General features: G+C 38.8%; 1 protein-coding gene across 5 annotated transcripts in view; it reads right to left on the minus strand.

The window, feature by feature from the left end:
- The window catches only part of SORCS1 (sortilin related VPS10 domain containing receptor 1), a 571,188-nt gene that overhangs the window by 250,457 nt on the left and 300,233 nt on the right, over window positions 1-20,498 (minus strand). For all 5 annotated transcript variants that reach the window (XM_043926561.1, XM_043926559.1, XM_043926560.1 and 2 more), the window contains exon 3: window positions 3,935-4,034. In XM_043926561.1, coding sequence (XP_043782496.1) covers window positions 3,935-4,034 — 100 coding nt within the window. The remainder of the gene's footprint in view (window positions 1-3,934; window positions 4,035-20,498) is intronic.

The following is a 20,498-nucleotide window of genomic DNA, read 5'->3' on the forward strand; positions in this document are numbered from 1 at the left end:
ATATCTGAGGCCAGGTGTCGAGCTGCTTTGACACAGAGGATGTTTGAGCTAGGATAATACCTGGGAGCCAGATTTCTATGTCTCTCAGTCAGTTAAGGTTGCCTAGACTGACCTAAGATGAGATTATAGTTTTTACTGTAACAGACAAATCCAAGGAAAGCTGCTGTAAATTACAGCAGGCTTGCAGAGAAACAGCCAATGAATGATCATCAATTTAAACTGTAAATATGGGCCTGTTTTGTTCGGGAGGCTGCTCCCAGTAATGCCCCCTAACAAGCTGCCTGGAAAGCCAGGACATGAGGCCCACTGCTGGAGACATGTTGATTGAAGAACTGTGCTTGTCCTGACAAGCTGCTAAAAATAGCAAGAAGAACAGGAAGGCAAAACGGGTTCCTGGGAATGTAAGACAGTTACTCTGATGTCAGTTTTATTCCAATTGCTCTCACTGATATGAAGAGGAGAGAGAAGTATTTGGTACAAAAGATGTTAACTTGCTAGACAGCACCCCAGAGACTTAAAAGAATTAATACTACCCTTAAAAGGAGACTGCCTTTTCACTGGAGGATGTAGAAGTCCTAGGAGAATCAGAGCAAACCTGAATGCCTTTGTCCTGCATAATTAATATAGCCTGATATTTCTTTTCTTCTTCTGCTGCTTTTTTTTTTAAAAAAAAAACATAAACTCTCATTGATTGGGGGAAATATATTCACACTGTAAAATGTTGGGCAGGTACTATCTCTTTGGTTCAAGTATGTCCCTTTGGGGGGGAAGAGTCCATATTTCATGGTGATAAATTCACCTCATAAGTAGAAAAACTGAACACAAATATACTGCTATGTCAACTTTATTGATTTTTGCACCATTGTAAAGACCTTCATCGTCCTCCAATATTTCTTAAATCTATCAGCATCTCAGAAAGTGACCCTGAAAGCCTCATTTATCTGTAGAGGAAAAGATCCCTTCTCTTAGGTTCACCCATAAACATCGTGATTTAAACAGCTCAGGCCTGCCTCTGCTTCTGGAAGGGAATCTGCACTGAGAAAGCTGTTCTCAGAGTCATGCGCAACAGTTTCTTTTTCTCTGGAAAAAGGAATAGCCGGGTTTTAATTTCAGCTAAATGCCCATAGCCAAATATCTTTTTGAAAGTCCTGCGAGTAACTATCGTTAACTATGCACCTTGATTGACATTGATATATTGACATCAAAAGGTTCGATGGCAGGGCTCCTTTCTGTATTACGTCTAAGCTTTCCTTCTAGCTTTAGGAGCTACCTTTGGACTTGAGATCTCATTCTGCAAGTCCCGTTCCTGCTAACAATCTTGTAGCTTTCAGGTCACTCCCATGTACTCTGCTGCTACAGAAAAGCCTATGCTGACATTCAGTACTTGACATGTGACTTTTAAAACCATATTCCTTTCTAATGGCATTAATAAAGCAGAGACTATCCCTAGATCAGAACAATTCTAAGGTCTCTTCTAGATGTAAATTCCTTTATTTTGACTGTATCACTTTACAAATGTAAACGACTCACCCAAAGACACCTGCTAGGTGGAAGCAGAGTCAGAGACTTCTTAGTTACAGAAAAAAGTCATACTGCATTTACTACTAGAATACAGGATCTCTGAGGGTGGAAAGCTGGCTTATTTCTTTCTATATCTCATGGTGCCTACAATTGGTTGATTGTTAAGTAAAATTTACTAAAAGTGTGAACTAGAGGAAAAATCAATAGAGATTACAAGAATTGATTCAAAGCCAACAAACACAGATAAATCTCATTATAAAAAATAAAGGATATAAGTTCAGCTCCTCAATTTAAGACTGTATACAACAGATCAAAATTGTTTAGATGTAATTGTTGATGCTGGACCAGTCATCAGTCACGAAGGGCAAGATAGGAACGTTCAGGGTAAATCTCTAAATTTGTGAGGCTGACATTATTTAACTGTGCTGCCCAATACTGTGGCCAACAGCCACATGTGGCTATTTACATTCAAATTAACTAAAATGAAATTAAATATAAAATCTGGTTCCACAGGCACACTAGCCATAATTTAAGTAATAGCCCCAAGTGCGTAGAGTCTATAGCACTGGACAGCTTAAAGGAACATTTCTATCATTGCAGAAAGTCTACTAAACACTGATATTTATAGAGGATGATCACTACTTATTTCCAGTAATTATTTGATGGAGGAAGAGAAGAAAGATGAGCAAAGGAGAATAAAGCGAAGAGAAAATACGATAAGGCCTTAGCTATTCTGTGCTAAACACTTGAAGTGCCTTAGTTAATGTAGTCCTTAAAACTTTCTTCCTGAGGTAGGTACTATAATTATCCTTATTTTCAATTTGATGACACTGTGCTAGGAGAGATTAAGTAAATCGCCTTAGTTATATACTTGTTAATTGGCTTAGCTGGGTTTTTACTCAAGCCATCTGACTTCAGAGTCTATGCACAATGGAAAATTATGCCGCTCCAACGGAAAAACTTGAAATGTTTAGAGCCAGAAGAAATATTACACCCTATCTAGGCGGTTCTTAAACCCAGATATATACCAGAAGCACCTGAGGAACTTGGACAAGATATAGTTCCCTGAGCCCTAAGCCAGAGCAACAGGGATAGGGCAGAGGTTTGCACACTCTACGATGCTCATTGCTCTGAATATACAGTTAGAGCTGAGGATGACTGTTTACAGATATACTAATCCACCTTCCACAGGCCAGATGACAAAATGTAGTACCTACCTGCTCAAGGTCAATGATAGTACCTATTGACAGATCTGATATGAGAACATAGGTATCAGGGCTACCAACAGAACATGGCTTGGGATAAATGAACAACCTTTTTCAATTTCCTGATAGATATTTTTATCTATTCATTTAACTTATATAATACTTAGAAATTACATGTCAGAATTTGATAGTGCAAATTTTTAAAACCAGACAATGAATGTACCACTCTCCTCCTAAAACAAATAGGTCTTTCTCATTTAAAAGCAAATATTATTTTCTTCCTAAGAAAATAACATCCCTCTCTGAAGAATAAATAAACCCTATCTTCATGACTGCTCCCTGATGTATCAGATGGTAAAGAATCTGCCTGCAAAGCTGGAGACTCTGGGTCGAGAAGATACCCTGGAGAAGGGAATGGCTACCCACTCCTGTATTCTTGACTGGAGAATTCCTAGGACAGAGGAGCATTCATGGGGTTGCTAAGAGCTGGACACGACTGAGCAATAACACTTTCACTTTTCACTGAAGAATAAATAACTTCTCATCATGACGGCAGTATAATGCAGTGGAAACAGGATGATCGCCAAACAAGAAATCTGGATTCTTGTCCCACTGTGCCTATAACTCTGTGACGGAGGTAAGTGATTTCCTTTCTTTGAACTCTAGTTTCCTCATCTGTAAAACTAGTATGTGGTATATGATGATCTTCAGGGTTCCTTCCAGCATTGCCTCCAACAAGACATTTGTGTGCAATCTGAATAAACTTTAGAAATGAAACTTCCAACCTGCTAAGGACAATGCATTCACTTCAATTCTAGTCAATCTATTTATTCCATGTCAAGGGAATAGAGGTGGACATTGCATGAAAATCCTATTTTTTCTTTTGTTTTGTCAAGCTTCATTCTGATTCCTGCCACTGACTGGTCAGAGCTCTTGTAAGAGTCTGGAACATCCACACAACAGGACATTCCCTATAGCTGCCTTTTGGAAATGATAATGATATATCTGCCTCTCTCTCTCCTACATTCACAGCTGCTGATCTGAAAATTATGATGTGTCAGACATTTTACCACCTTAACATCCATCAACTCATCTTTATATCTCTTAAAGCTTAACTGTAATGGATTTTTAGGTGGTTTAGAGAGGTGAGCCAGCCAAGACAAAAGTCACATCATGAATAAACAGCATGCTGAATACACACTTCTTACCTTACGCTTGTTGGTAGGACACACGTAGAGATAGCTTAAAATCGTTTTCAACCCAACTTTATCATTCAGCTTCTCATAGGTTGTCCCATAATCGGTTGACCTATAATTCAAAAGGAGCATTAATGAGGACAGAAGTATACGTCATTTGCCTGCTTGTCAGTGTAATGCATGTTTTACATAGTAGAATGGCTCTCCAGAGGTTTCTAAATGATTCATGTAGTATATAATGATGCTTAATTATGTACACAGTAGCATCATGTGAGTGGTTAACATTTGCATTTAAATTGAATTGGTAAAAATTAAAACTCCATCTCTCACTGCTCCTTAAGGTACGTGCATTGCATAGAGAATGTGTTTAATTTTCAAAGATTAAGAATGAGGGTGTCCCTTGAATCAAGACTAAGAAATAAAGACCTTTTACTTAGATCTGACATTTCCAAACTTCTGCTTTATCTTTGGCAGAATGGAAAAGTAGGTTCTCCTGATTTATCTACAAATTGTGTTTTCTTTCATGAGTCATAGAATATACGGTGGGCTAGTCCCTCCAAAGGTCATTCAGTCTTCTCTTATTATTTAAGAATAAGAAGATGTCTTAATAGTAAGTGAAATTTCACAGTTCTACTCAGTGGCCTTTTCCAGTGTTAAGCCACCTGGAGTTGGGAGGATATTACTTCTTGGCACTGACTCTGTCTTTTTTGGAGATTCTCTCATCTTTTCTTGACATTGGTCAATGACTTATTAATTCAGACTGAATAAACAGACCTTAATCACCTTCTCTATATAAGTCTATTATGTATTTCAGAATTGTACATCTTATTAGATCATCATTGCACATCTTATTAGATCATCATTGCAACCAAGTTCAGTAGGAAATATTATATGTATTTGGAGAAAGTGGTTGAGTGAACATGAATGATCTTTTCAAAGTCAGTTAGAGTTTGACTCTAGGTATTCTGACTTTAAGCTCTGTGTTACATTATACCACAGCTTTTTTTTTTTTTAATTTAAACAGAACAAATATAAAATCTGTCACTTTACACATATAGGAGCTTTCTTTACACATATAGGAGATTCCCAAAGAAAATGCAATTCATCCATTCACATTTGTAGAGCCTCTAAAATGAACCAGGCTCTGTGCTATGTTCCAGGATACAGCCCCAACTTTCAAGAATCCAATAGCTTTGAAAGGCAGAAAAAGAAAGTGGCAATGTGTTATATGTAACGAAAGAGATGAAAATTAACAAGACTCAGAAAATAAAGTTGGTTTAATCAGAAAAATCACAAAAATGCAATTATTCAAACTTATTTATGATATGAGAAAAGTTTCATATTTCCATACACCATAAAGATAAAATAGAAGAGTTTTCTGTTATCAACCTCAATGTCATACATTAAAAGCCTACTCTGGATCAGGCACCAGAGCTAGAAAGCTATAAAACATATTAGCTAGGAATTAAGGAGTTAAGAATTTACTATGGCTAGAAATACAGGGAGCTCTTTACCAAAAAATGTTTATATAAGATAGATAAATATAGATGATATTAGACTATAATACATAATATTATATACACAAATTATAAGCAAGTAAATATAGACAATACTTTATAGAATTTAGATTACACTCCAAATCACTGAAGATTGGGGTATTATGAAAAGTTTCTCAGAAGGACTATGGATCTTGAAAATGGAAAATGGGTAGGGTTTTAGAAAAGCAATGTAGAGTTGATACTTGAATAATAAGGGGGTTGGGGTGCCAACAATTCCTGTAGTCAAAAATCAGCATACAACTTATCACTGGCCCACTATATACACAGTTTCTCAACATCTGCATCCAAGGATTCAACCACATGTAGTAGAGTCTACAGTATTTACTACTGAAAAAAAAAATGTGTATAAGTGGCTATACATAGAGTTCAAATCTGTGTTGCTCAGGGGTCAGCTATAGTCAGAGCATCAAAAACTAGAAGTCACCTTATGTAATCCAAATATATAACTAGATTTCCTCAAGACCAGTCTGGACTTTAGCCCAATCAAACAAATGCTTGCTTAATAACCAAGAATATTTGAAGAATATTCCTAATCTCTTCACAGAAGAGCTTATCTATTAACCACGACAAACTTCTTTAAATTCTCCTTCCACATTTTTTTTTTCTCATCAGACTCATCTGGACATGAAAATTCCTCCTACTTTCTAAGAAATATCTGAGGCTTCTTTCCTTACTCAGTCTAATCCTGGTGTTTGACCAGTTTTTCCCACTCTTACCATGGTTTTACTGAGTCAGCTTTCTCTTCTTACTGAGACTCGCTTATCTCCAAAATTTAACTAGTCTTTCTCTAGCTCCTTTTATTGGATAACTTTTTCTATTTGTATTCTGAATGATACAAGTTCAAGAACAAAAAACATAGATGCAAAATCCATGGAGGGGTGATGGGACGAGGATTAAATGTACAAATACTTCCACATTTTATAAATTTTGTGGTAGGCAGAAATTGATAGAACTCTGTTGGGGATGAGAGAACAGTTTGTGTTTTTCTAGTGGGATAAAAGAAAGGAGAAGCAGGGATCAGTTTATAAAAGCATGAAAATTAGTTTCCCATAATTTCTATCAACTCAATCTCTGAGCTACTCAAAGAATATTTTTACATTCAAAACACAAACTACAACTACAAGGGCAAACTCTGTGTGTGTGTGTGTGTGTGTGTGTGTGTGTGTGTGCACATTTAACTGAAATTCAAGTGTGAAAGATGATAATGGAGTGACTAATTCAGATTTACATGAATTACTTCTTTTCAGATAATTTACAATGTTACTGGGAACTTTTCTCTTATTATAACATCAGTAGCCCAGAAACTTCAGGTATCTGCCATTACTTTTTGTGCCATTTTTGCCCCTTGATTTTTCAAAACTCAAAAAGTGAATCAAAATTTGTTAATTCTCAATTCAAGCCAAGTTAAATGTTTAAACATTGTGGTATTATAGTAACTAATAGAAAGAGGGAAAAAAAAAACTGATGTATTTCCATATACCCCAAATGTCACAGACAAGCAGTTGTTTGTGGCTGTCCCACAGAACCAGAATTACATAGAGTGTCGGCAAGTTTCATCAGTAAAACAACCAACCAGCTGGGATACACCGGTACAGGGATACAGGAGCGAAGACACTCGATGATGGCGAACCAGTTGGCAAAGAGTTTACTGCACCACATTCTCTGAGAGGCTACTCCTACCAGCTTCATCACCAGGGCCTCTCCTTGGAAAACGCCCAGATCTCCTTGCAGTCCCAGCAACCGAAAGATTGAGGGCTGCAACAGCAGAGTGTCACTGTGTGACCCGAGACACTTGCTCCAGCACCTGTTCTGAATGCCCCTGCCTATGACAGTCAGCCTGAGCCCCTGCGGAGGAGAGAGTGACCTTGGAGGAGGTACTGCACCCTGGAAGGCAATTCCTAGGGTCCGTCTGCAAACCCAAACTCCCCTTCACAGCCAACAGATGCTTCCAGTCATGCCTGCACAGTCAAATGTGGGAAATTCAGTCTCCTAGGGACATGGGCTCGGAAAGAACAGAGAAGAGGCAGACAGTTGAGCAGCAGGCTGGCTGTGGAGCCTGTGCACTAGCTGTTAAATATTTTAAGTGTCATCTCTAGATACAGGGGAGAGGAGTATTATCCGAGATCAAAAAAATGTTAGGAAACACTTGATTAGGCAAAATTTAATGTTTCTTAACTTCAGAACTTAGAATTTTTATTATTCTTACATACATACATAAATTTTATTATTCTAATATACACTGTGAACCTCTTACATGCATATTTCATGAAGCATATTCAAAACATATTTGATTATAGGATCCATTCGTGAGAGATATCTAATGAGATTAGTCTTCTGAACAACACACTTTGGGAAACAATATGAAAGACCAGAAAAAAAAAAAAAAAAAAAGCCAAACAACGATAATGGCTCTTGGTTTCATAAGAAAAGGAGAACAATAAAAATATTTAAAACAAATCAAATTTGCCAAGAGAAATGCCAGTTATACTAACTATAAAGTGACTGCTGATGTGAAGGCAAAAAGGAAACAATCTTAAAAATAGGCACCATACACAGACATATTTAAGATGCAACATAAGCAGCCTTGAAACCTCCAATTGTACCATTTTTTAAAACATTCCAAAGCAAGCATTTTTTCAGGTTGTGTTTATAAGTTGGCTTACAGATTAAAAACATAGCTTCTGTCAACACCTATTCTGTGCTGGAAGATACTGAAAGCTTAAAAAATAAGTGCCTCAGGAAAATAAATAGCAAATGATTAAATCAAGGACTGCAGACTCTTGTGTTTGATCCTTAATCTTTACCCTTTTCTACAAATACATCTTAAATAGTGACTTTTAGAACATTCGAAAGCATGTCTTTATTTAAGTATTTACTATATGCCTAGAGCTGAGAAGAGCTTCTCTGAGGGGTGGAGAAACCACATTCAAGGCATGGCCCCTGCCTTCCAAGAACTCTTTGAGATGACAGTCTCCAAGGGATGAACATCGGCACTGCTAGTTTCCACGAGGAGTGGCAAAAATAAAATGTGTGATTGGATTTCCTCTACCATAATCTTATATCATCAAATGAGATAATAAATAAGCGCAGAATCATTTGTAAACTAAATTAATCCATAAAAAGTGCTGAGCACAATGGCTGGTATGTAATAAACCATCTACAAATTATAGCTTTTGTTACTCATTTTATCACTCATTCTTTTTCTTGATGATTTTTAGTATTCTTTAGTCGACATTCACTAAAACCCATCATGTGAATCCTCAAGGAAAATCTCAATCACTGAAAATGAGTTAGAGTTAGTTTGCTTAGAAGATAAGACTATCTCGTGAAGCTATTACTATTTTAAAATGTAATCACATTTAGCCTATCATATTTTGAAGAGTAAATTTTAGTAGTTTTGTGCAGAACTTGGATCAGAGAGGTAAGGGTAAGAACTTGATAAAAGATTCTGCACTCTGCTTCTATAACAACTGTCAGGATTCCACTGCTGAATAGACTATTACATTTAAGAATCCTAACAGATATTATAAATGTACATTTATTGGGTGCTTACAATGTGAGCTAAGCTCTTCAGCTCCTTCAGAATCCTATGAGAGGGACACTGGTATTAGTCACATGCTCTAGATAAGGAAGGACCACATGTATAACCAACCTACTTAACTAAGGCCACAGACCTTGCAGGTGGAACACTCACTAAGGGCTGTATCTTTAACCTCATGCTACATTTCCTCTCTCAAAAGCTACAAGAGGAAAAAGGAAATGTATTTACAAAACCTAGTTTTACAAAAGGAATATGAACTGAAATTATTAGAAGTTCCCCATGGGGTAGGCCCAAACCTGGATTCTCTTCATACTTAGTAAAAATCCAAAGGACCTGTCAGAAGCCATATCAAGAAAATTCTAACCAGAAACTCTCACAATGATGCACAAAGAAAGTGTGCCTTGATGTGGCCCACTTAGGCTCCTGGGGAGGCTAGAAATATGGACAAGGTGAATGGGTCAACCTGTTAATGATGTGATGATGGCTCATGAAGATGACCAAGACACCATAGCTGAATGGCAAGAGCAACGATTTGAAGTCAAACAGGATGGGACTTAGGAGCTCACAGGTGGGTAACCAGTCACTGTCCTAGTCTCCATACAAACTCCAGACTTGCTATAGACAAATAATACTGACTTCTGTATCCAATAGGACTGCAATATAATCCTGAGATTCCTATTCCTAGTACCCCTCCTTTTCCCCTCTATCCCTTATTCCTGCTCACTCCTGCCTTGTTATTCTTGTACTTGGAGAGCTCTTTATCTAGATACCCTGACAGATGGCCCCTCACTTCCTTCAGCGACCCCCCTCCTAGTATACTGCTCCTCCTTAGCCTCTTTTATTTTCTCTTCATAGTATTTACCCACATCTGAAAGATTTTTACTTATTTTTTATTGTAAAAAATAAAATTCTCCCACCAGAATACAGGCTCCATGGGGGTAGGAAAGATGTCTTGTGGACTGCTGTCTTCCAAGCTCTCAGAAGAGTACCCCAGACACTTGTGGAACCTAATTGATTGGGCTGATTGACTGACTTCACAGATGTTTGCTCTTTTCATGTGGCCCACTGGATTTCCACGAAGTCAAAATTAAGAAGCTCACCTATTCAGGCAAGAATCACTGAAGTCCTTGTTATGAGCAGATACAATGGGCTCTGCAGGCTGAAGTGGGACTAGGGTGATCAGCATGTTCTATGCTCCTCTACTTTTTAATGTAGCAACCTCTGCCTGGCATTTATAACCTGACCACTGTAAGCACCATAGGGAAGTACACATCTCTGTTCATTTCCCCAGTCCTCAGGACAATGCTGGTACACAGCAGGTGCCTTCTACACACAGAGGGTGAATGAATGCATGAAGCCTGATGGACACCCTCTTTGAATTGAGGATGAGCTAGGCTACTTCTTCAAAAAGGCTTTCAGAAAGTATTCACATAACTTGACTCCTTCCTTCTCCACTTCCAGGCCCCAGAGAGGGAAGATACTCTCTCCCAGACACACCATGCCATAATGCCAAGGTCACAAAACCAAGACTTAAGCTGTAGAGAGAAGTCCAGGGACAAGAAAAATTAAGGCATCACTCAAATCAGCTCAAATGAGAGTGTCCTGAAAGTGGAACACTGTTTAACTCTAAATCAAGTGTCTGCGGCTTCTATGTTTTGTTTCTTTCCTAAAATCATTAAGAGCAGCCATCTCCACTGTTCCTGGTGCATTTGGTGGCATAAAAATAGCTTCCAGAGGCAAAGGTGCACTGGCTACATCACAGACTCCGCTCCTGCGGAACTTAGGATGCATGAGGTTACAGCAGTGAGAATAATTTAGGGTTTGGAAAATGTTTGCGAGTGAGTCGACATTTAAATAACTTCATTATCATTCATTGACAGGTTTTTTTAACCTGTCAGTGCAATTGATATTTCTATTACCATGTTATAACAAACCCCTGCACATTTTAAATACAGTCACCAGATTCCATTAGTCTACCCACTGTCAAGAAAATATCTCCCAATCCATTTTTCATAATACCTCGAGAATATAATAGGCAATCTACATCAAACGATGACGTGGAGCTGAAGGAAATTGTCTCCTGCTTTCTAAGGATTCTGTCCTGAAATACATTTTCCTGTCAGCCTAAACATATAATTTAAAAGTGCTGCTGAGACATTATGGTGCATCCAGAGCTGAACAAGCTTCCCTCTGTTTTCTTGGATTCCCTGAGCTTTTCAGATTAACCTGCAGAATCAGAGGAAAGGGGGTTAAACAACATGATTGGGGGAGGCATGTCAATGTACTATACAGATACTTTCCACTCTGCCATATGTCACAGTATTTGGAATGTTCTTTAATTTGTAATAAAAAAGAAGTGGTTTTTTTTTTTTTTAATGGAAGGGACAGTACTTATGTGTTGTTAAATAATAAGCTGTGAAAGTCCTCTCTCATCTTCCTGGTCTTTCTTTGCCATCATTCTCTTCCTTGTATCATCACACTGCATTCTTTTAATTTATTTTATTGACATATAGTTGATTTACAATGTTGCGGTAATTTCTGCTGTATTAAAAAACTGATTCAATTACACACACACACACACACACATTGTTTCCCATTATGGTTTTATCGCAGGATATGGAATATAGTTCCCTGCATTGCACTGTATTCTTGATGTCTCTAGTCACACAGGGTAGCTAAGAAACTGGAATGTATCTGACTATAACTGCAAGCATATTGCTCTGTGGGAAAGTGGTGATACAGAATAGAAGACATTGCCACCCACACACATTTCTACAGTAAGTAAAGATCTATTATATTTAACATTAAAGAAAGGAGTTACCCTTACCTCTGAAATATCTCCCAGTTCAGTTTAAGTGAATATAAAAATAACCCAAATTGGTACTAATACCCAGAGTATTTTGCTTAAAAAAGGGAGTGCAAATTAACTTAGTCAGAGGTTTGCTGCTCAGCTTTTTGGGGCATAGGTACAGGGAAGAGTAATTTCCTTAATAAGGTGATGTCCACGAGTTCCTTCTGACACACACAGAGGACTGTCTGTCCTCACTGTCTCTTATCTGTGCCCTCCACTTCAGGTCTCCTTCCATGTCTGGGGCAGAGCATTGCCATCTTTGCACTGGCTAGATCTTGTTGCAATAGTCCAGGAGAAACTCTACTCACTCCTTTTCATAGGGGCAGCCGCACTTACCCTTCCCTGTCTTTGCAAATACAACACCCACTGCACAAGAGACAGTGGTGGGGCGGGCAGAGGACACACAATCCTTATCATCTTTTCCTTTCCCTGGATGCCTCTCCTGACAACGCCAGCTGACTGGCAGTCTTTATTGTTTCTTCTACAACATCCCATACCTGTCTATGCTGTCCTAAATGTCAACGCTCAAAGTGTTCAGAGCTAATAGACTACCTTCTCTGAAGGCAGGGCTAGTTTACATTTATCCTTTTACCTTTTTTTTTTTCCCCATCAAAATTCACTCATATACTTTCAGGCTGGACTCAAATATCCCTTCCTTTATTGAGCCTTCTCACAGCCCTCCGCTGAATGGGATGACTCTCCTTTATATCCCACATAACTCACTTGAATACTCTCTTCCGTTACTTTCCATATTTGCCATGCATTACCCTCACCTAGGTCTACTCCTGTCTCACCTGATGGCCAGTGACTAGACAACAAGCTGCATTTATGCTTACCCTTCTGTCTCTCCCTTCACCACTGTAGCTTCTCCATGGTGTTCAAAAGGTGCTCAAACAATGTTGCTGATTGAACACCCTGAGACCTTTTCCTCTATTACCAGAAGCTATCATTTGAGAAATTTCACATTATTCTCTTTTTATGCGCTTCTTTTTGGAGGATGAGGGAGCAAGAAAATTTCAGGATTCCCTGCTGGGTTTGAGTCAGACAGGAATAATGCTGAGGCAGAAATATAAGAGAAATTAGGAAGCACGCATACAAATGTGTATGTAAAACGTATTATGCATTAATCTACTAATATTATGTACAAATAGAGTAATGCAAAACATAATATGCATTTATCAGTTATAAGGATACAGACAAATTTAGGAGAAAGGGACGTCTGCTCAGCTTTTTAAAGGGTTCTCTCTTTTGACATGATCCTAATCCCCAGGCATTTCTGATCCAATGCAAAGCTTTCATGACCATGCTGAGGTCACATCCCCATATGCTCCAACATGCTACACTCATAACTGGCTGTGCCAAATATTTTATGAATAATAATAGTGGACATTCACCGAATGCTTAAAACATCCCACACCCTGAGCTGACAAGCACTTTGTAAGGATTAGCTCATTTAATCCTCATAATACCCTATGAGTTAAGTACTGGGCCGATCTACATTTTACAGATGTAGAGATTGAGACTTAAAGAGGAAGAGCAACTTGCCAATACCACACAGCAATGATGACCAGGGACTGGATTCAAACTTGGGCATTTAGTCTCCAAAGCCAGCTTCATACAGACACAAGGTGGCTTGTCCATTTAAGCTTTGTGCTCGTTATAGGAAGATGGAATAGTTTGTCTGGAAAACAACAGCATTTTCTAACAGAGCTTCCAGAATGTAGATCACCTTCTTGCCCAGTGAGGAACCACCACTGTTTATGACATCTGCCAATTATCATTCTAAAGTCAATTTTCTATTTGGATGAGGACCCTGAGCCTAAGCAGCTAATAAACCAAGACTCTAAAGGCATTGCTGGCTCTAGGGACTATTGCAGCTTATTCTTTTGCTTGTGAAGACTGAATGGTACCAGACATGAAAGGACATCCAGATGTATACTCCTTGCTTTAGAATCTTTATCAGAAAATGAATTTAACCTGCAACTGCTCATCAGCATTGCTATTTCTGACAGAGTGCTTCACTTCACTCTCACATGGCATGCTGCTTGACTAAAGGAGCACTGTGATTATCTTGCCTGGAAATAGGCAAAAATAAGTAAAATATTTATCAAATGAAGCCAATGTAAATCAGTCTTCCTAGTCCTTCAATCAGAACATACAGTGAAAATTATGAAAAAAATGAAAAAAAAATTATGAAAAAAATGTATTCTGGAAGTATAAACAACTAGTTAGTCATTTAGTGGTGAAAATAGGATTTATTTGATTCCCTGATATTAAAATGATTAATTATCCTAAATTAAATTATGGAAGCTGTTCTCTGGGAGTCATGATATAAGGATATTTTATGAGTTTTTTTTTTTTTCTATACATGGTAGGAGCCTCAAACTCACATGGTGACTAAAAATTAAGCAAACTGGAAATGAGTAAATTATTTCCCCACATGTAACTGGAGAGGACTGAACCACTGATCTCTAGTCACGACTGCAAAATTCAAGAATTTCTGTAGCAGGAGTAGTTTTGAGGAACTTGACATCCATAGTGAAGCCTGGAATAAGGCTTAGAGAAAAACAGCATCCCAAAATCATAGGAGACGACCAGGGGTTGGAGTTTCAAGAGGAGGGTATACCCTCTTTGTCTGTTACATGTTGTCTACTTTCTATTTAGCTTCTTTAAAGATGAAATGATTGAGCCTGGATAGAAAACACAATTTGTTCATTACTGCATGAAAAGTGAAGTGAACGTGTTAATCATTCAGTCGTGTCTGACTCTTTGTGACCCCATGGACTACAGCCTATCAGATTCCTCTGTCCATGACATTATCCAGGCAAGAATACTGCAGTGGGTTGCCATTGCCTTGCCTTCCCCATGGGATCTTCCTGACCCAGGGATCTAACCTGACTCTCCTGCATTGCAGGTAGATTCTTTACCATCTGAGCCACCAGGGAAGCCCTCATTACTCCATATAGTTTCTTAAATAATCACGATTTATTGGGAGATTGCCATCTATTAATGTGAAGAAAGCTAAAGATTCTAAAATAGATCTTCAATAAAGTCTTAGAGATAATTTGATGTTAGTGGTTTTTATTTTTATTTTTTTATTAAAGCAGTGGGGTATTTAAAACATATTTCAAATTGTATAGTAGACACACAGGAGTTAGATTCATTGAACCCCCTGTTGTCCACTCTAGCCCACACCCAGATACCCTAGTTTACCTCTTTTAGTAACCCTTTAACACTTTCACACAACCTCCAGAAATCAATAAAGTACAGTTGCTACAGAATTGAATAGGTCTGACCTTATGATTCTGCAGATAAAGAAGCTAAGACTCAGTGTAAAGTAAGCCAAGAATTCAGTTGAGACGAAGTCATGAAGAGAACACAGGTTTTCTGATTCATGTGCTAAGGCATTTTTCAGAATTTCGGGCTATAAAATATGCAAAAGTACCGTTATCTCATTACAGAAAAATAATTATAAAGCTTAATCATCCTAGAATTAATTAATACTGTAAGAAACATGATTCTACATATAAAAGTTAATACTCCTCCAAAACTAAAAACAAATAAAACATAAAAATTTAAAATAATACTAAAAATAATTACCAAATAAATGAAATCAGAAGCATAGATGTATACAAAACTATGTGTAACCACACTTTGGAATCATATCAAACTGAAAATAGTAGTTACATTCAGGAAAGGGACCAGGATGAGGGATGACAGTCAAAGAGGATATTAAAAATCACAAATGATACATAGTGCTTGCTGAGGATACATTTCAGAATCCCTCATGGAATGAAATTTGAAAGGAAAGCCTGGAAACACTTTAGTCACTGATCTTTATCCCTGCCAATCTTCATGCAGCGATATCTAACCCACTCACAGGCAATACTCTGCTCACAAAATCTGATGGTCCAGCCAACCGGAGCTCTAAACTACACCATGACTCCAGGCCATAGTGACACCTGTCCACAAGTATCCAGGAAAACTGTCAGGTCCTACTTCCCTCAGCTTTGCCAACTTTATTAAAAAATCCAGGAAAAACTGGCAGTCCCACCCACAATCTTACCACTGTCCCTTCATTGCATTCTTAAATACGTCAAGATGAACACAATATAAATTAAAACACTCAGGTGTTTCTTGGCTTGAAACTTATTGTGGCATTGGTAGCACCAGAATACTTAGTAATAGGTGCTTAAAAAATGCTCACCAGAAGTCCAAGACTCTGATTCTTCATAATCACGCACAACGTGTAGCTAATCTACATATTAGAGGGCACTGATATAGTATAATGGCCCGTTCATTCATTCAACAATTATTTGTGCTGTGTCTCCTAGGTTCCAGGCCTTGTTACTGACACCGACATTAAAACAGAAAAAGAAGAAACAAATATAGAGCTCACACTCTAGCAGAAAGAGACACATTAGAAACATAGAAGTATTAGTCACTCAGTCATGTCCAACTCTTTGCAAACTCATGGTCTGTCCATGGAATTCTCCAGGCAAGAACACTGGAGTGGGTTGCCATTCCTTTCACCAGGGGATCTTCCTGACTCGGGGATTAAACCTGGGCCTCCTGCAATGCAGGCAGATTCTTTACCATCTGAGCTACCCGGGAAGCCCATAAACAAATGTATAAATAGTTTTTCAGGTGACAGTAAATACTATGAAAGTAAAGGAAACAGAGAGAGGAGGATGGAGAATGAGGATGGGGCCTGTGACATTATACAACATGGTCAGAGAAAAGTGAAAGTGAAAGTTGCTCAGTTGTGTCCAACTCTTTGCAACCCCCTAGACTATACAATCCAGGGAATTCTCCAGACCAGAATACTGGAATGGGTAGCCTTTCCCTTCTCCAAGGGGTCTTCCCAACCCAGGGATTGCATCCAGGTCTCCTGAATTGCAGGTGGGTTCTTTACCAGCTGAGCCACAGGGAAGCCCAAGAATACTGGAATGGGTAGCCTATCCCTTCTCCAAGGGATCTTCCCGACCCAGGAATTGAACCAGGGTAAGCTTAATTGCAGGCGGATTCTTTACCAGTTGAGCTACTAGGGAAGCCCTATAGTCAGAGAAGGCCTTACTAATAAGACATTTGAGGATAAATCTGAGTGATATATGTGGGGAGGTATGTATGTTGAGAAACAGTGTTACAGGCAGAAGGAAAAGCAAGTGCAAGGGCATGGGGCCAGGTCCAAACTCTGGGTGTCTGATTTATGGCCAGACTTCGTTTAGTTGATAAAGGTCCATATACTCAAAGCTATGGTTTTCTCAGCAGTCATGCACAGATGTGGGAGTTGGACCATAAAGAAGGCTGACCATCGAAGAATAGATGCTTTCTAATCGAATTGTGGTGTTGGGAAAGACCTCTTGAGAGTCCCTTGGACTACAAGGAGATCAAACCAGTCAATCCTAAAGGAAATCAACCTGGAATATTCACTGGAAGGACTGATGCTGAAGCTAAAGCTCCAATACTTTGGCCACCGGATGTGAAGAGCTGATTCATTGGAAAAGACCCTGACGCTGGGAAAGATTGAGGGCATGAGGAGAAGAGGGCAACAGAGGATGAGATGGTTGGATGGCATCATTGACTCAGTGGACATGAGTTTGAGCAGACGCCAGGAGATGGTGAAGGACAGGGAAGCCTGGCGTGCTACAGTCCATGGGGTCACAAAGAGTTGGACATGACTGAGTGACTGAACAATAACAAATGGTTAGTTCACCAATTTAGAACTACATTTAATTTTTTTTTTTAGTATGTAGCCCCATTTATTCAAGAACTACTTATCTTAAATCCTAAAGGAAGGGAAAAACACCACAATAATAATGGAACGTGAGATGCAGCATGATTCCTTAAAACTGAGATCATGTTCCTTGATACATATTCCTGCAGGAGATTTAGTAGGACAAGTTGATTACAAGTGGCACCTGTGGAATTCATGTGCTGGGCTTCAAGGGCTGAAATACTATGTATTTGAAAACCAGATTTCACCATCACAGAACATCAGGAAACTCTGCTTGATGGAGGTGAGCTGGTGGCATATTATTTTAAAGAACTAAACTTATTTCTGAACAGAACTTATTTCCAGTACCCTGACCCAGACTCTTCTAAAATGTTTTGGCCCTATAACTTGCTATTTTTCATCTCCCAAAGCCACCCAAATTGATTTTCTACATACATCTCTGCTTTTTACAGTCCTATTTTTCAAACTACATTTCTCTCATTCTCTCAAAAATAATATGTCCTCCAATTCACCTCCATTAAGCAGCATTTTCAATTTTCAATATCTGGCTCCAGTTTCTAATTGCACCAATAACTCCTTCAACTCAAGGCCTGCACATTTCTCTCACTTCAGAACATTTAGTGTTTATATGCCTACCTTACAAAAAAAGTGATTAGGGGTCACCCTTCCTGGAGGAATAAATGCCAGGACTTGTCACAGTAATGGACTCTGAAGTTGCCTATGAGGCTTTGCCAATGACCTGCTGAGTGACCTTGGGCAAGTTGCCCAACCTCTCTGGGCTGTTCAACAATAATGCTGATTGACCTCACAAGGTTGTTGAGAGGAAACACTAATCAACCTGATTGGGAAACAGTCAATATAGAGAGCTTTATAAATATTTACCAATATACAATGAGCTCACTGCATATGAGAGTCAAAAGATCTGCATAATCACAGAAAACCCTGTCTGGACCCCAGAATAACAGTCAACATGGTGCCTGACATGGTTTCTTTCTCTTAAAATTTAAGGCTACCAGCATTCTGGGATGGTTTCCACTTTGAATCCTGAGAGGAAAGAATCGGATCAGTGAAGCCTTAGTCACCTACTAAACAAAGAAAGCAATGATTCTAGATCACTAAAGTGGTAATACTGTATGCAAGGAAAAATGCATGCCACTTTTATAATAAAGTGTGTGTACCACTGAGCTTGTCACTCAACAACTAGGTAAACTGAGGATAATATATTACAGATACAGTTCTGGACATGTCTGTTAGTTGCTCAGTTGTGTCCGACTCTTTGTGACCCCATGGACTGTAGCTTGCCAGGCTCCTCTGTCTATGAAATTCTCCAGGCAAGAATACTGGAGTGAGTTGTCCAGTTCTGGACATAAGGGAAAAAAATATTCAATATACCAAGCAAGGATCCTATTCTCAAGGAGGCTGCATTTTAGCATAAGAGATAATCAATCCCACCAATAAAAGTGTTTATATTTTCCTGTTTACATAGATACGCAGATGAAAACAAAAGAGAGTCCTGCGGTAAACAGTGACAGTGTGGTGGCTACATAGATCGGATGGCTTTGGGAGATCTCTATGCGTAGATGATGTAAGCATGTATTGGAAACAGAAGAAGCAACAAATGCAAAGGCCTTAGGGTGTATTCAAGAAACCACAAGAAACCTGTGTACTCTTAGCTTAAACGGGGATGGATACAGAGAAATACACAGGACCTAGATCATGTAAGGTCTTCCTTAAAGTACATGGTAAGAATTTTAGATTTTCTCCTATGTGAGACCATAAGGCATAGCAAAGGTGTGGCCAAAGCCAAGTCTGAAATTGACTACATTTTATAAGGATCATTTTGGCTACTGTATGGAGAATAAACTAGAAAATACAAGAAGTAAAAAAGCAAAGAGTCCAAGTAAATGAGAAATATGGCCCAGATGAGGGACTCAGGACAGGAGTCACTCCTGGGCTTGATTTTTCAGTGAGGAATACCTGCAGGCTACCAGCAAATTATCAATTGTACCAAAACCTAGTAATCTATGACTATTTCTATGAACATTTCATAATAATTTCTATTCATTATGCATAATTTTTTCTAGGTATAACTTACATAATAATTTTTCAACTCACACTCTTCCTTAGCACAGGCCTGATCCAGTACCTGACAGTTACTTTTCTCTTAGGACCAGACAATTCCTGAGACATTCTGCTTACAGAGACCCTGGAAGGAGTATGGCTTCCTTGACATTGAGGGTGCAGTTTGTGTAATCAACATGAATAATTCAGCAGTGTATTAGTTATGCTTTACGATTATCATTCACTTCAACTTGAGCTACAGTTTGAGAGTTATGGACTTTTTTTTTTTTTTTTAATCACCAGAAGCTCATCCATCACTATGCATCCAAGGGATCTACCAGGTTACAAAGTCTGCTATTTATAGCAACAATTGTGATTCAAAATATGAATCAGTATGTTGGTCCCCTGATACCTAACCTTAGGTGAAGCACAGGATCTCCGGATGAATTTTTACAGGAAGTGAGATGAAAGCATGTGGCTGGAGATTGATGCCAGTGCAAGCACTCAAGAGAACATGCTCTTTGGCTGCTTCCCAGATGAAAAATGGTCAGAAGTGCAGACTGCGTGTCACAGTCACCTGAGGGGTAACAGAGAAATGATAGGCAGGGTGCCCTGGCATTTTCACATCAGGGTGTATGAGCCAAATTTTCTCAAAATGAAGAGTGATCACCCAAAATCCTGTTCAGAGATTGCCTTAGGAAAGGAGTCTCCAGGACTCCTTGCTTAAGTCATTCAATCCTCAGCATCGTTTATGTAGTTAACTGGGAGCTAAACTTCCCTCCCACATCACCATGCAATGCCTTGTGTCTCTTGCAAATACCACCACT

Source organism: Cervus elaphus, chromosome 15, assembly GCF_910594005.1.
Source record: "Cervus elaphus chromosome 15, mCerEla1.1, whole genome shotgun sequence".
Classification (NCBI taxonomy): Eukaryota; Metazoa; Chordata; class Mammalia; order Artiodactyla; family Cervidae; genus Cervus; species Cervus elaphus.